This window comes from Rhea pennata, chromosome 18, assembly GCF_028389875.1.
Source record: "Rhea pennata isolate bPtePen1 chromosome 18, bPtePen1.pri, whole genome shotgun sequence".
Taxonomy (NCBI): domain Eukaryota; kingdom Metazoa; phylum Chordata; class Aves; order Rheiformes; family Rheidae; genus Rhea; species Rhea pennata.
In genome coordinates this window covers 3,392,578-3,404,805 of record NC_084680.1, presented here as the reverse complement: position 1 = coordinate 3,404,805, position 12,228 = coordinate 3,392,578, and the positions used below count along the sequence as shown (strand labels likewise).

The 12,228-nt window shown below is 45.3% G+C and overlaps 1 protein-coding gene across 16 annotated transcripts in view; it reads left to right on the top strand.

Annotated features, from left to right (window-relative positions):
• The first annotated feature begins 1,453 nt into the window (after nucleotides 1-1,453).
• ZNF618 (zinc finger protein 618) overlaps nucleotides 1,454-12,228 on the top strand; it is a 179,843-nt gene continuing 169,068 nt past the window's right edge. For all 16 annotated transcript variants that reach the window (XM_062590847.1, XM_062590853.1, XM_062590852.1 and 13 more), the window contains exon 1: nucleotides 1,454-1,703. In XM_062590847.1, the coding sequence (XP_062446831.1) occupies nucleotides 1,653-1,703 (51 nt within the window). In that variant the 5' untranslated portion in view covers nucleotides 1,454-1,652. The remainder of the gene's footprint in view (nucleotides 1,704-12,228) is intronic.

Sequence of the window (12,228 nt, the reverse complement as noted above, 5' to 3'; positions counted from 1 at the left end):
CCAGCTGGGGATCAGAATCCACAATCTTGGCATTAGCAGCACCATGCTCTAACCAACTGAGCAAAATCCAGATGTGCTGTCAGCAGCAGGGCAAAACATGGGGTGGAGGAGAGGTGATGTGCCCATGACGAAGTGTGCTCCCTTTTGCGGGTCCAGTCTGTCCAGACCGCCAGTCCCTGACCTTTCCCTTCCCTATCTGGTTCTTCATTTGCTACGCGGTGGATCTCCAACAGGCCCAGGAGAACACTTCCATGTGGGTGATGGTCATATGTTTGTAGTTTTGACCTTCCCTTTCTGAGAGGCACTGTAGCTACTGTGTGAAACTAGGATCTGCTGTTTTGGAGCCCAGCTCTTAACCCAGCTAAAATCTGCTGGGTCTTTAGTCATCCCCTCCCCCTTAAAAAGTGGCTTTGATGCCCTCAGGGCATGCGTTGAGGCCTGGCCTAGGAACAGGGAGGGGAATTGCAGGACTCCTGCCAGCAGCATCCCTCCCTGCTAGGTACAGGCACAGGTCGCCGAACGTGGCTGCTCGGACCCACGCGGATTCCCGCCGCCTGGATGCGGTGTTCAGGCTGGCCTGCTAGTCAGGAGGAGCGTGATGGTGGACGGGGCCCTGATGTGCGGACCTTGCTCAGAAATGCTGCCTTGCCCGGCCTCCCCGAGAGAGGAGCTTGCTCTGGCCATGCGGTACTGTCTTCTGCTGCTCAGAAAAGAGAATTCAGTACTTCTGCCCTAATTTATTTTACACACATTGCAGAGAAGTAACAAAACCGGGGTGGGAGCGGGAAGCCTGACGCCCGAGAGCGGAGCTCCACTGCACGAGGACACAGCGGGGAGATGCCAGTCTGGGGTTGCAGAGTCCCAGCGCGAGAGGCGACCACAGCTCTGCCCCCTTCCCCCGCACCGTCACCGACTTGGGGACGAGCGGGACGTAGCCCCTGATCTGCTTCTGGGGGGCTCCCGGGCCGGCGCTGCTGCCCGGGCCTCGCGTGGCCGAAGCCCGCCGGCGCGGCCGCCCGGCGAGCGCCTCTTTCCCGCGCCTTTCCCCCCCCAAAATGAAAAGTAGTCCCCGCGGGCTGCCGCCGGCCGGCCGGGAGGGTGGCGGCCGCCCGCCCCGCGGCGCGGCGAGCCGCGGCGGCCAGGGCTCGGCGGCGGCGGCGGCAGCCCGCGGCCGCGGCAGTGCCCGGCGCGGGGCCGGGCCGGGGGCCGCGCGGGGGCGGAGAGGGCAGCGCGGCGGGCCGGCCGGCGGCGCGGCGCGGCTCCCGTGCGGCGGCTGGGCTCGGCCAGACTCAGCCCCTTTCTCCTGCCGCCGCTTGATGCGAATGTGCTGCGGCTGGAGCTGCCCCCAGAGCGGCTCGTGATGGCGGCGGCGGCGCGGGCTCGGCAGCGGGAGGCGCCCGCCCAGCCCTGCGCGCCGCGCCGCTAGCAGCAGCGCCCGTGCCCGCGGCGGCGGCCCCGGCCCATGCCCCCGGGGGGAAGGGGGGCTGCAGCAGCCCGGCGAGCCGCCCACCCGCGCAGCGGGGGCATCGCCCCCACTCGCCGCTCCTAGGAGGGCGGAAAGGAGGCAGCGGCGGCGGCGGCGCCTGCATTGTGCACGCAGCGGATCGCAGGCCCCGGAGGAGCGGGGCTCGCCTTCCTCCCGCCCCAGCCTCATGAACCAGCCGGACGGCACCGCTCCGGCGGCGGCGGCGACGGGAGCGCAGGTACGCGGCGGCCGGGGCGGCGTGTCCCCCGGGGGGAGGCGGAGGGAGGACGGGAGGGAGGGCGGCAGCAGCCGCAGCCGCCCCGTCGCGGAGCCCCGCCGGCAGCGCGGCGCTTTGGCGCAGTGCGCGAGGGGCGCCGCCGGGGCACGGCGCCCCCGGCACCCCCGGCCCGCCCGGCGCGGCGCGGCCTGGCGCCCCGGCCGCCGCCCGGCCGGCCCTGGACCGCCCGCCGCCCTCCTCGCACCGGATCGCACAACAAAGCGGCGCAGAGCAGCCATGTCGGCGGCGACGAGGCGCCGCTCGCCACAGCGCGGCCCGCGCCCCGCACGCCCGGCCCGGCCCGGCCCGGCTCGGCCCGGCCCGGCCCGCCGCCGCCGCCCGGCCTCCCGCCCTCCTCCCTCCCTCCCCGCCGCCCGGCCCGGCCCGGCCCGGTGCCGCCGCTGCGGCCCGGCTTCCTCCCTCACGGGTCCCCCCCTCACCCTTTTCCCCTTCTCAATTTTTTTTCTAATTTTCCTCCCAAACGGTAGTTTTTTTTTTTTTTTCCATTAAAACGACGCCACCTAGAGGAGACTATTTCGTAAATAAAAAAAAAAAAAAGAAATTAAAATTGAAAAAAGAGGAAATAATTCTGCTATTTCTTATTTTTTAAGAAAGTTTGCGTTGCCAGGGCGGTGCGAGAGAGCCCGGCAGGATTTGGGGTTTCCATCCTGCCACGGCTGTTCGAGGGGCTTCGGGCTCGCCTGGGCAAATTTTATTTTTGTCTCTTTTGAAGCAAAGCCCTGTTAATATGTAAATGAAAATTAAGCTGGAATTTGAATTAATTCAGGTTCCCCCCCCCCTCCTTCTTTTGGAGGAAAATAGGGCTGGGAAGCAGCTGAGTGCTCAGAAATCAAACTAATTCAAGTTTGAGAAGGGCACATATGGATTAACTGCAATAAAATGATTAGTTTGGGAAAGTAGGAGAATTGCTATTATGGAGCAATTATGAATTGTACTTCATTGTAATTTTGAACTTGTTCAGCATGGTGTGCCAAAACTGATTTTGCTGCAGTGCTTAAAGTTATTTGTTTTAAATAAGGAGTTTTGCAGGAAAATTAGACCATAGAAAATTTGCTGTGGACACACCCAAATTTTTTTTTTTGGGGTGATTTTTGGATTTCATGCAAAACTGCTCTTAAACAATAAGGTTCTAAACCCCGTTCAGGAAAACACGAGGACAAGCAAAATTAAGAGTCGAATGTCAGTTTTATTTTTGAATTTCTTGGCTTTTCTGATGGTTTCTCCTGGCATAATTAAAACATAGTTTCCAGTATTTAATTTCCTACTTCTTTTGTAAAGAAAAAAATTTCCATAGTAGGGTTTTTAGGTTTTTTTTTCTTCTTTTTTTTTCTTTTTTTTCTTTTTTTTTTTTTTTACACTCACTGTAACAACTCTAGATACTGTCGATCATATATATCCAGTATTTACACAGGTTTATTATGAGGTCCGCCATGATAATATGAATGTGCATAATTAACAATATTGTGAAAAATTAATTGCAGATTTAGTGATTTTGATTTTTTTTTAAGAGTAAGACTAAAGTACCTTTAAAAGGCTCTGTCATGATATCTCTCATAATTTCAAAATCCTTTTTCTCCTTGACTTTTACTATAAAGCCTTCCTAGAGTTTGAGATCAAAATCTTTTTTCACAGTTAATATTTTTTTACTATTCTTCTGTTCATGTTATTATGCTGTTACGGGGTGCCTGTGAGTTCTGGACTGTGCACACACTGGTTTGTTATTGTAGGGTTGCCCTTGAATACTGGGGTCTTGGTATTGATCTTTTAAAAATAAATAACAAAAGAGCACTGAAACATTCATTGTTTCAATAAAAAGCAATATAGGAGAGATACATGGCCTTTCCACCCAAAAGTGGGGGAGGGAGAGGAAGGGAAAGATTAGGTCAACATTGAGTTTTACCAACCTTGACACAGTCTCCTCTCTAAAATGGGGACAAAATATCAAGATGGCTGGCTCTACAGCTGCATTTTTTTTTTTTTTTTTTTTTGAAAAAGGCATTTTTAAATTTTGAACTCAAAAGAGTTTCTGGAACTGTTGTGAACCCACACTTAAATACCTTAAATCCATCCGCTTAAAAAAAATTAAATTTCAATCTGGAATGAATTTTCAAATCTGAATCTCAAACCCCTTAGAAGTTTTTTCTGTTTTGATTTAATTTCACTGTAACTTGATATTTACTTAAAATTATAAGTTGCTGATAAATTCAAGAATCAGGGACTATTTTTCACCCTGCTCCCATTTATTTGTTTCACATTTTGGGTTGCTGTTGGGGGGGGGAATGGAAAGATTTGCAAAGCAGGATAACTTAGGTGGAGGACAAAATTCACTGAAATGTCAACTTAATATTTTTATTTTTGCATTTATTTCCCCCCCCCCCCGAGGACCCACCCTCTTCCTGAATCTCTTTTTTTAGCAAATAATAAACCAAGTACTATAGTTACAAACTAATAGTGGTGTATATAGAGCGGAGTAGCAGACATGGGTAAAAATTATACACAATGCTTTAAATTGGATTAAATAATCCTAGTGAATTTTTTTATTCATGGTTTAAACCAGGAAGCTTAAACGTGGTGGCTTTTCCATATTCTTATACACTACGAATTCTTTTCCTTGAACTGAACCCCATAACTTTAACTTACTCTGTGATTATACCGAAAGAAGCTGTTTAGCTGTTTTTTTTTAAGATTTCATACATTTTTTTTTCTACAGACAGAGATCTTTTGATGCTGCTTTTTCTTTCTCCCCTCTGTCCTCTGCCCACCCCTGCATCCTCACCCTAAAATCTTGGGAGAAAGATTGTTGGTATACTTCAGGATGGGGGGGCAAATAAATTGATGGGTGCTGCATGTTAAATATAAGTAATGACATGTTTTCAGGTTTGGTTTGCAAGTATAACATTTTTTATCTTTAAAGTTTATCATGCTCTCCTAAAATATAGGAATTGAAACTTGTAAGGCCTAGTTTGTATCTACCTTAATCTGGTTTAAGCTGTTACAGGGCATAAGCGAATTTTCTGTAGATATTTGTTTTTCGTGTGTTTGTGTACCGCACATCTCCTCCTCTGCAGGGATTTAAAATGCAATACAATAGTACTAGGTTGCAACTTGTGGGGATGCTGTCATACCGTAGGTGTGCGTACTGCAACCTTTACAATCTTTAACTCTGTGTATATCAGTTTCTTTTTAACAACGGCTTCCATTAGATGTTTCACTGATGGTGAAAAGCGACAATTGAGGTTACAGTGGGATTATAAACCTAACCTTTCCATATGCGAGCGTCGTTCTCGGAGAAACCTCCTTGCGTTTGAAATTTTTAGTAATTTTTCTTTGCAGCTTTGCTTCCAAAGGGATTTTTTTTTCTGGAAAGTTGATCGGTATCTATAATTTAAAAAAATTACTGTTTGGCAGAATGGAAAGGGGGGAGGGGGAAGGAAGGAAGCCTTGTAAACAGATACCAACATTTTTCTTGTGACATATTTGAAATGTATTTTTTAAAAAGAAAAATTTCAAGTGCCTAGTCCTCAATGAGGGATGAAAATAGACATAATATTATTAAACTAGTAGATAATATTTACACAAGTGCAGTATAAAACGTTATGATCATATTCACTTAACTGTGGAATAATTTAAATATGTAATGCTGCCATAATGTAATACCATGAATAGTACAGTTCCACAGGTACAATCATGTGGCTCTGGCGATGCACAGTTAAGTTTGTGATTATGCAAATACGGCAGTGAAATTAGTGTCCTAAAAAAAGATTAATGTCATTTATTTTTTATTAGTATTACAAAATTTTTAAATCTGATTACGTCTCGAATTGGTAAGGACCTGCAATTTGTGCCTGCTTCTCCTGTCTGTGCCTTTTGGAGGACGTAACCCCCTGCACGTTGCCAGCGTCCCTGGAATGGCGAGGCGCGTGCCCTAATCTTCGAAGGGCCAGGGAGCGCCGTGATGATGCCAAACACGGGAGTGGCCTCTGGGTGCTGCAGCGCCGGGTGCCCTGTGGGACTGGGTGCCCCGGCGTTGGCCATGTTGGGAACTGCACCTTCCAGCTCCATGATAATCCATGTTTCCTGTGCCTGTGCAGGTGCGCGTTGGTCCTCATGAGCGCGTGGTACTCGAACCTAGCTAGCTTTTCTGGGACCACTTGCATGCGCAAAGCATCTTGCGTGTACAGAAGGATTTGCTGGATCGCAGCCTTAATATGCTAAAACTGCACTGAGTGCTTTAGTAATTCATACTCAGATCTGTGTAAACAAATATTTGTATTCTAATTGTGCCGGGGGCTTTCAGGGACAAAACACCTTAAAATGGAAAGAGTTAGTCCCTCAGTCAGTTATGTCGACATGTGTAGTTGCCCATAAATAGACTTTTGTGAGAGGGAATGTTTTGTAGGATTAGGCCCTAATTGTAGACAGCATGGCAAATAAAAAGTGGAGAGCAGGGAGAAGAGAATCATGGGCAATGGCTACGAGTGTGGCTGGAGGCCCTGGTTGCTTTTCTGGTAATGGGCGCAAAGGAATGTTGCCATTTCTTTCTTGTAATTTCCAAATTTCTGAGAGATTAAAACTACAGTGTGATGTATTCTTACAATTTTGCATTTATGCAATGGAATCAGTTTGGTCAGACAGCATTTTATGGGGAAGAAGTTTCTAATTTTCAAAAGTCTTTTATAGATTAATTGCTAGTCATCTGCCTCCTTTTTGCTTTTGTTTGATTTCTTGAATGTCTCTTGATTGTTTTGTACTATGTGATGCCAATTTAGTGGTTAACTAGTATGCAAACTACATCTGGACGTGTTGACTTTGCATTAACAATCATTGATTTGTCTGGAGCAAGGGAATAGCAATGAATGATGCTGTTTACCATGTATAGTATATGAAAAATAACCATTTGCAGTGTATCTTTTATCAGTGGCACACTGCTTTGGTGCAGTTTCTCTCTGTGCCTCATCAGCCATCATGGGAGAGCTGAATTTTTAAGTCAAAGTGCAAGGAGCGGGAAGAGAGAGATGCAGGAAAGCAACTGTATGTGTTGTATGGTGAAGATGTTGACCAGGTATTTTGCCTGGGAGAGACATGACTTGTGACTTATTTTTATGTGCATTAGCTATTTGTGATGTTGGGAGTGGAGTGAAGTTGTAGCAGAATGAGAGTGGAAGGAAATACAATTTATATATGCACATATTTTATATGCATCTACTATACACACATATACATAAAAATATGTAAAATGTTCAGACTGTAGAGCTGTTTGGTTGGAGACGTAACGAAGAGGATGTGAAATAATCGTAGATAATAAACAGCAAATTGACTTGATGGGATGATTGTGTGGCAGTTGATTTTCTGCAAAGACTGTGGCTCAAGAAGCATGGTTGGCCTTTTGGAAGGAGGAGAGTTTGGTGCTTCCCATTTGCATGTTGTACTGAAGGAAGCTGTGACCTACTCATAGCTGTTCTGTGTTTAGGTGAGTTGTGTGACATGAGACCTTCCTACATGTGTCATCTTTGGATGTGTTGTAAAGGGACCCTTGAAGGAAGAGGAGGGAAGGGCTATAGGATATTCCCTTTTTGTGGAATAGATTTCTTCCTGGGACACATGCCAGAGACAACTGTAGCTGTCATGTCTCTATGAGAGACTTGATCCTTGGATGGGATGTTTATAAAAGCAGGGTCACTTTCCCCTGATTATTGTTGGTTATTTGCATCTTGAATCTGTTCTGGTAGTGTTGGGCCTTATATACCACCTCCTGCTGAGCAATTTTGTTACTGCTGGTGGGACTACAAGGGAGCGTATGGAGTTGAGTGTGTGTGTTTGTCTTCCTTTCAGGCTGAGGTCAGCAGTAATGGCTTTTCTCATGCAGAAACTGTTTTGCTAGACTCCGAAATGTGTATGTTCTGGTCAGATGCTAAAATGGTTGATATGGGTAATCTGTAATATGGCTGTTATATGCTGACAATACTGAATGTGTAATGCATGTGGAGGCACCAAGCAAGCTATGTGATGACTTTTGTGATTTACTTAGGTTTTACATATTTGGCGGACTGGCTGTTGTTCCCAAAGTGGGCAATATAAGACATGGCAGGAAAGGGAATTTAAGGAGAAAATACTTCTTCCATACTCTTTGAATCTATAACTGCTAAAAAGTTGCTTAACTGGAATAATGTATTTGTGGGAAGTGTGCTGCAATGAGTGTACAAGTTGTTGTAGAAAGTCAGATCCTTGATACTAACATGTTTTTATATCTCTACTTAATCCATTTCTTTAGCAATGTTAAAGCATTCTTCTCTCTACTTCTGCTTTTTGGGGGCTAATTGACAGTTAACTTAGGTTCATTAGTACATCTCTAAATGTGTTGTGTTAGATGACTGGGTGAGTGTAGCTTGTGTACAGAGGACATTGAAGTGTTTTTTTTTAACCCTGGGGAGGTCAGACCAACCAAACCCCTGTACTTGTGTCTATGTGGGTGTAGGTGGGCCAAAATGAGCCTTGGATCAGGTTGGCACAGAGTTTCAGGCTGGCTGGCTGTGTCGGATGGAAACAGGACTTGTGGATGATGGAATTCTGCTACTTCTGGAGATGCTGGAGGTGACATGGCCCATTTGGGGTAAAACTACAGCACTTTTGGTGGCATGCTGTGCTCTAGGTGCCTACCTTCGCCTCCTGACAGGGTCATTATGCCAGCAGAATTGCGGTGCTGCCTACATTGCCGTAGCCGAGGTTCAGCCTTCACTTTGCACCATGACAGTTGAAGATGCTCCTTTTCCTGTGCCACAGGTTACAGCCCCGAGGCAGAGATGGCAAGGTAAGGTGCTGTGCACTCCCTGAAATGCCACCTTGCTGTCTCTTGCGCAGAGAAACTGGGAAGGCCATGCACGATCCTTTTTGAGGGCTAGGCTGGTCTGCCCAGGATGCCTGTTGTTACCTGTACACCTGCTCTGAGAGTGTTTTAGCTGCACAAGCCAAGTGCCCTTTGCATAGATGTTTCTATATTCAAAAAAAAAAAAAAAAAAAAAGTAGACCTGTGTCAATATAATTCTGCTAGTGTAGCTCTTTTTTGGAATATTTCTCTTATGTCTTATTTCTCTAACCCATACTGGTAAAGCACTCTTTTTAATGTGTGCTTAGAAAGGCTTAGCTGGTGTACTGTACCTGCAAAAGATTTAATTATATAGGCAAGGCCTTCCTTGCTTGTAATTTACAGTACTTTTGTTTGTTGCGCATCTATATTTGGCTGGCATAATGTGGAAAAATAAAGCTGTAGCTGAAAGAGCAATGCCTGGAGATTTTATATATGCTGATAATGGGTTTACAAAGGGAAGAAGCAAATGAAGGCGCTTGGAATAGGGGATGGCAGCTACTGAATCCATTGAGAAGTAATAATATGTATAGAGAATCAATATATGTGTGTATGTGTTTATGCATATAGACATGTCTGAGAGACTTGACATATTGACGGAGAATAGAGATCTCTAGTGAGTCTGGGATATTGTATAGACCTTTAGGTCAGTAACAGCAAGTAGCTTCGGAAACCCTGTGTCAGATAGCAATGCCTTGCTCTGCTTTTATTATACGCTATGTATTGTTTTTAAAAACGGGGGATTTTATCACGCAAGGCTTAATATCTCAGTAGCTGATGGAACTGTGCAGAAACACGCATGTTTTATCAGACCTTTCCTTAAACAGTTTGCTGAGCAAACGTTCTTAGTCAAAAGCTATGATGGGCCAAATGTGGTCATGTTCCTGGATGGCACTATCATGCATTCAGTCGTGGTTTTAATGCTTTCTGTGATTTCATTATACTAGGTATATTCAGCCAGTGAGTAATTTTTTTTAAGTTATTTTTTTTTATTGTATGGGTGGAGGTAGTATCCTTTACTATCTTAAAATAGCAACAGAAATAAGTTTTCAGAAGAACTTAGGTATACTTGCACTTGAGGCCTGTCATTTAGGTTCTGTTTACTGTATGTTGTGAACAGTTTTAGTATAAGTGTTTAATTGGTTTATACATATTTTTAGAAATATTAAACCTCAGTTTTCAGAACTTTCCAACCAAAGTCAACAGCACCGCTAGTGCAAGAGAACCAGAAGGAGAAACTGAAATAAAACCAGAAGTGAAACGGATTAGCTTCGTTATGAGCAACATGTGGTCATGGTCCTTGGCTCATGCTCCAGGGTAGTCTAGAGTGATACAAATAATAGCGAATTGCAAGGGTGAACTGACGTTCAAGCCTATGAGGTGCATTCTTGAAATCAAAGCTTCCAGTTGAACTTCTGGCCTTATTTTGGTGAGGTTTTGTCTTTCTTTTTTTTTCTTCCCATTTTAGCATTAATTACTTGGCTACGCTAGGGAAGAATGAGTCCTGTTACAGCAGCCCTTTTGATTAAAAGACAGATTTTTATGATTTCTTATATTAAAATTCTGTAGGCTGTTTAGGGTAGCTAGAAAGCAGAGCTGACAATAAGTAAGTAGCAAGCAAAGTGCCTTGATAGATCAGTAGCTCGAAAATCAGGAACAGTTACTGATTTCTAGGTGTAAATCTGTAACTTGAGTCCTGATGCTCTTTAATCTATAGGTGGCTTTTACCAGCATTCTCTGGAAATGAAATAACTTTTCAGATTTATGTATGTGTTTTAGAAAGCTGTGTAGGGAGGTACAGCAGAATTTTGGTTTGTTTGTAGTGGAGAGGGGTTGAGGATGACCATGAGAGGCAACTGGATTTCTTGTTCAGTAGGTTGATGCTGTCAATGGGAGCCCACAGCACTGGCTCTTGGGACGCTAAAGCACATTGCGTCAGTGCCTTGGGTTTGGGCAGCTTACCGTGTCCCCCAGAGGGGATGAGGGTGGTGGACATGATGCCGGGGGGCAAGTGGATGCCAGGAGGACGTTGTGGTGGGAGTCCTGCTGGCCTGCATGCGGTCGGGATTGCCGCGGTTGCCCCTCTTGGCCAGAGGGATCTGTGCGGGGCAGCAGGGCTCGAGATGAACTTTGCTGGTGCAGGAATTAATAATTGAACAAGCCAGAGCCCTCCGTCAGGGTGTATTTTGACTCCTTGTCATGTTTAGACTGTTCCAGAGCATGTGGCTTCAGTTATCTGTTTATAGTTAGTCCTACCAAGGCATACTACGTATTAACTGTGATGGAGGGATATTTTTACCTTCTTATCTCTCTTTATTTTAAAGGCCTATAAATTCAGCTGCTTGGCAATAGCAGCGGTTAGAATTAGCGTTTCTCCTTAATAGTGTTTGTTGGGATATTACTAGAGAGACAACCTTGAATGGGGACCCGGTCTGCTGCGAGCTGGGGAGGACAGTGGAGGGCTGTGCTCAGGAGCACACGTGAGGCCAGGACCGGGCTGGGGAAGGAAATGCAAAAAAAAAAAAAAGAAAAAGAGGAAATTTGATAATAGGCAAGATGGGAGAGGAGCTGTTTGGCCAGGAGAACAGGAGGGAAAAAGGGGAGAGGGAGAAGTGGGGCCAAGGAGGATGTGGGGAAGAGCGTTAGAGCAGCTCGAGGATCCAGGGTCCCCGGAGGGGCCATCTGCAGCTGCAGGCGCTGCCTCGCTTGGCTATGGGTTTTTTCCAAGCCCACATGGCAGTTGGAGTGGGCAAAATTGGGCCCAGCTGGGCCCCATTCTTGGTGCAAACAATATAATTTTCATATTTATTTGTTTTTCAATTAAAAACGAATCAACAAAAAAAGAGATCATGTCTCTTTTAATTATTTCAAAACGCAGATTCTCCGAGCTGGCATGTCTCTGTATCTGAATAAATTGCATTAAGTAAAAGCAAAATATATCCAGACCACATTTGCAGGGTCGAAGTCGTATCGTGCGTGGTCTGAGAGTAGCGATACAATTTCTGCTACTAGAAGCAGACTTCAGATGTCTGGACGATGTAGGCATGAGTCCGTTGGAATGCACTGCAACTCTTGGAAATAATGTTGCCATTCATAAATAAGAAAAAACACCCCAAAATCAAGAAAAATGAGAGGCCCTTTTTCTAAAACCATGTGTGTGTTTCAATTGTTATCTTTTATGCAGTTGTCTTAATCAGAATATTTATTAAAAAACTGAAAATGCTCCTTTTGCTTTTTGTTCCCGATAATGTCTTTTAGATAGCAGTCACATATTGTGCGTGTTTGTTTGTCTAACTGCGTATATGTTTGTGTTTTCCTCGTTTTACAGAGAACTCTCTGGCCGTCCTATTCCAGCATAAACAATGTTTGTGATTGTAGTTCATTATGTGATATTTAAAATGTATAATATGAAATGTTCTTGTCTACTTTGAGCAGACATACGTCTACATTTTACAAATTAACCTAATTAAATATATATGTAGAAATTTATGATATTCAGCTTCTAGCATAAAATATGTGATTAGCATCCATGGAGCCAGGAAGGAATTTTCCATTTGTATCTTTTTCTCCTAGGATTTTTTTGTTTGTTTGTTTTTGGTGTTT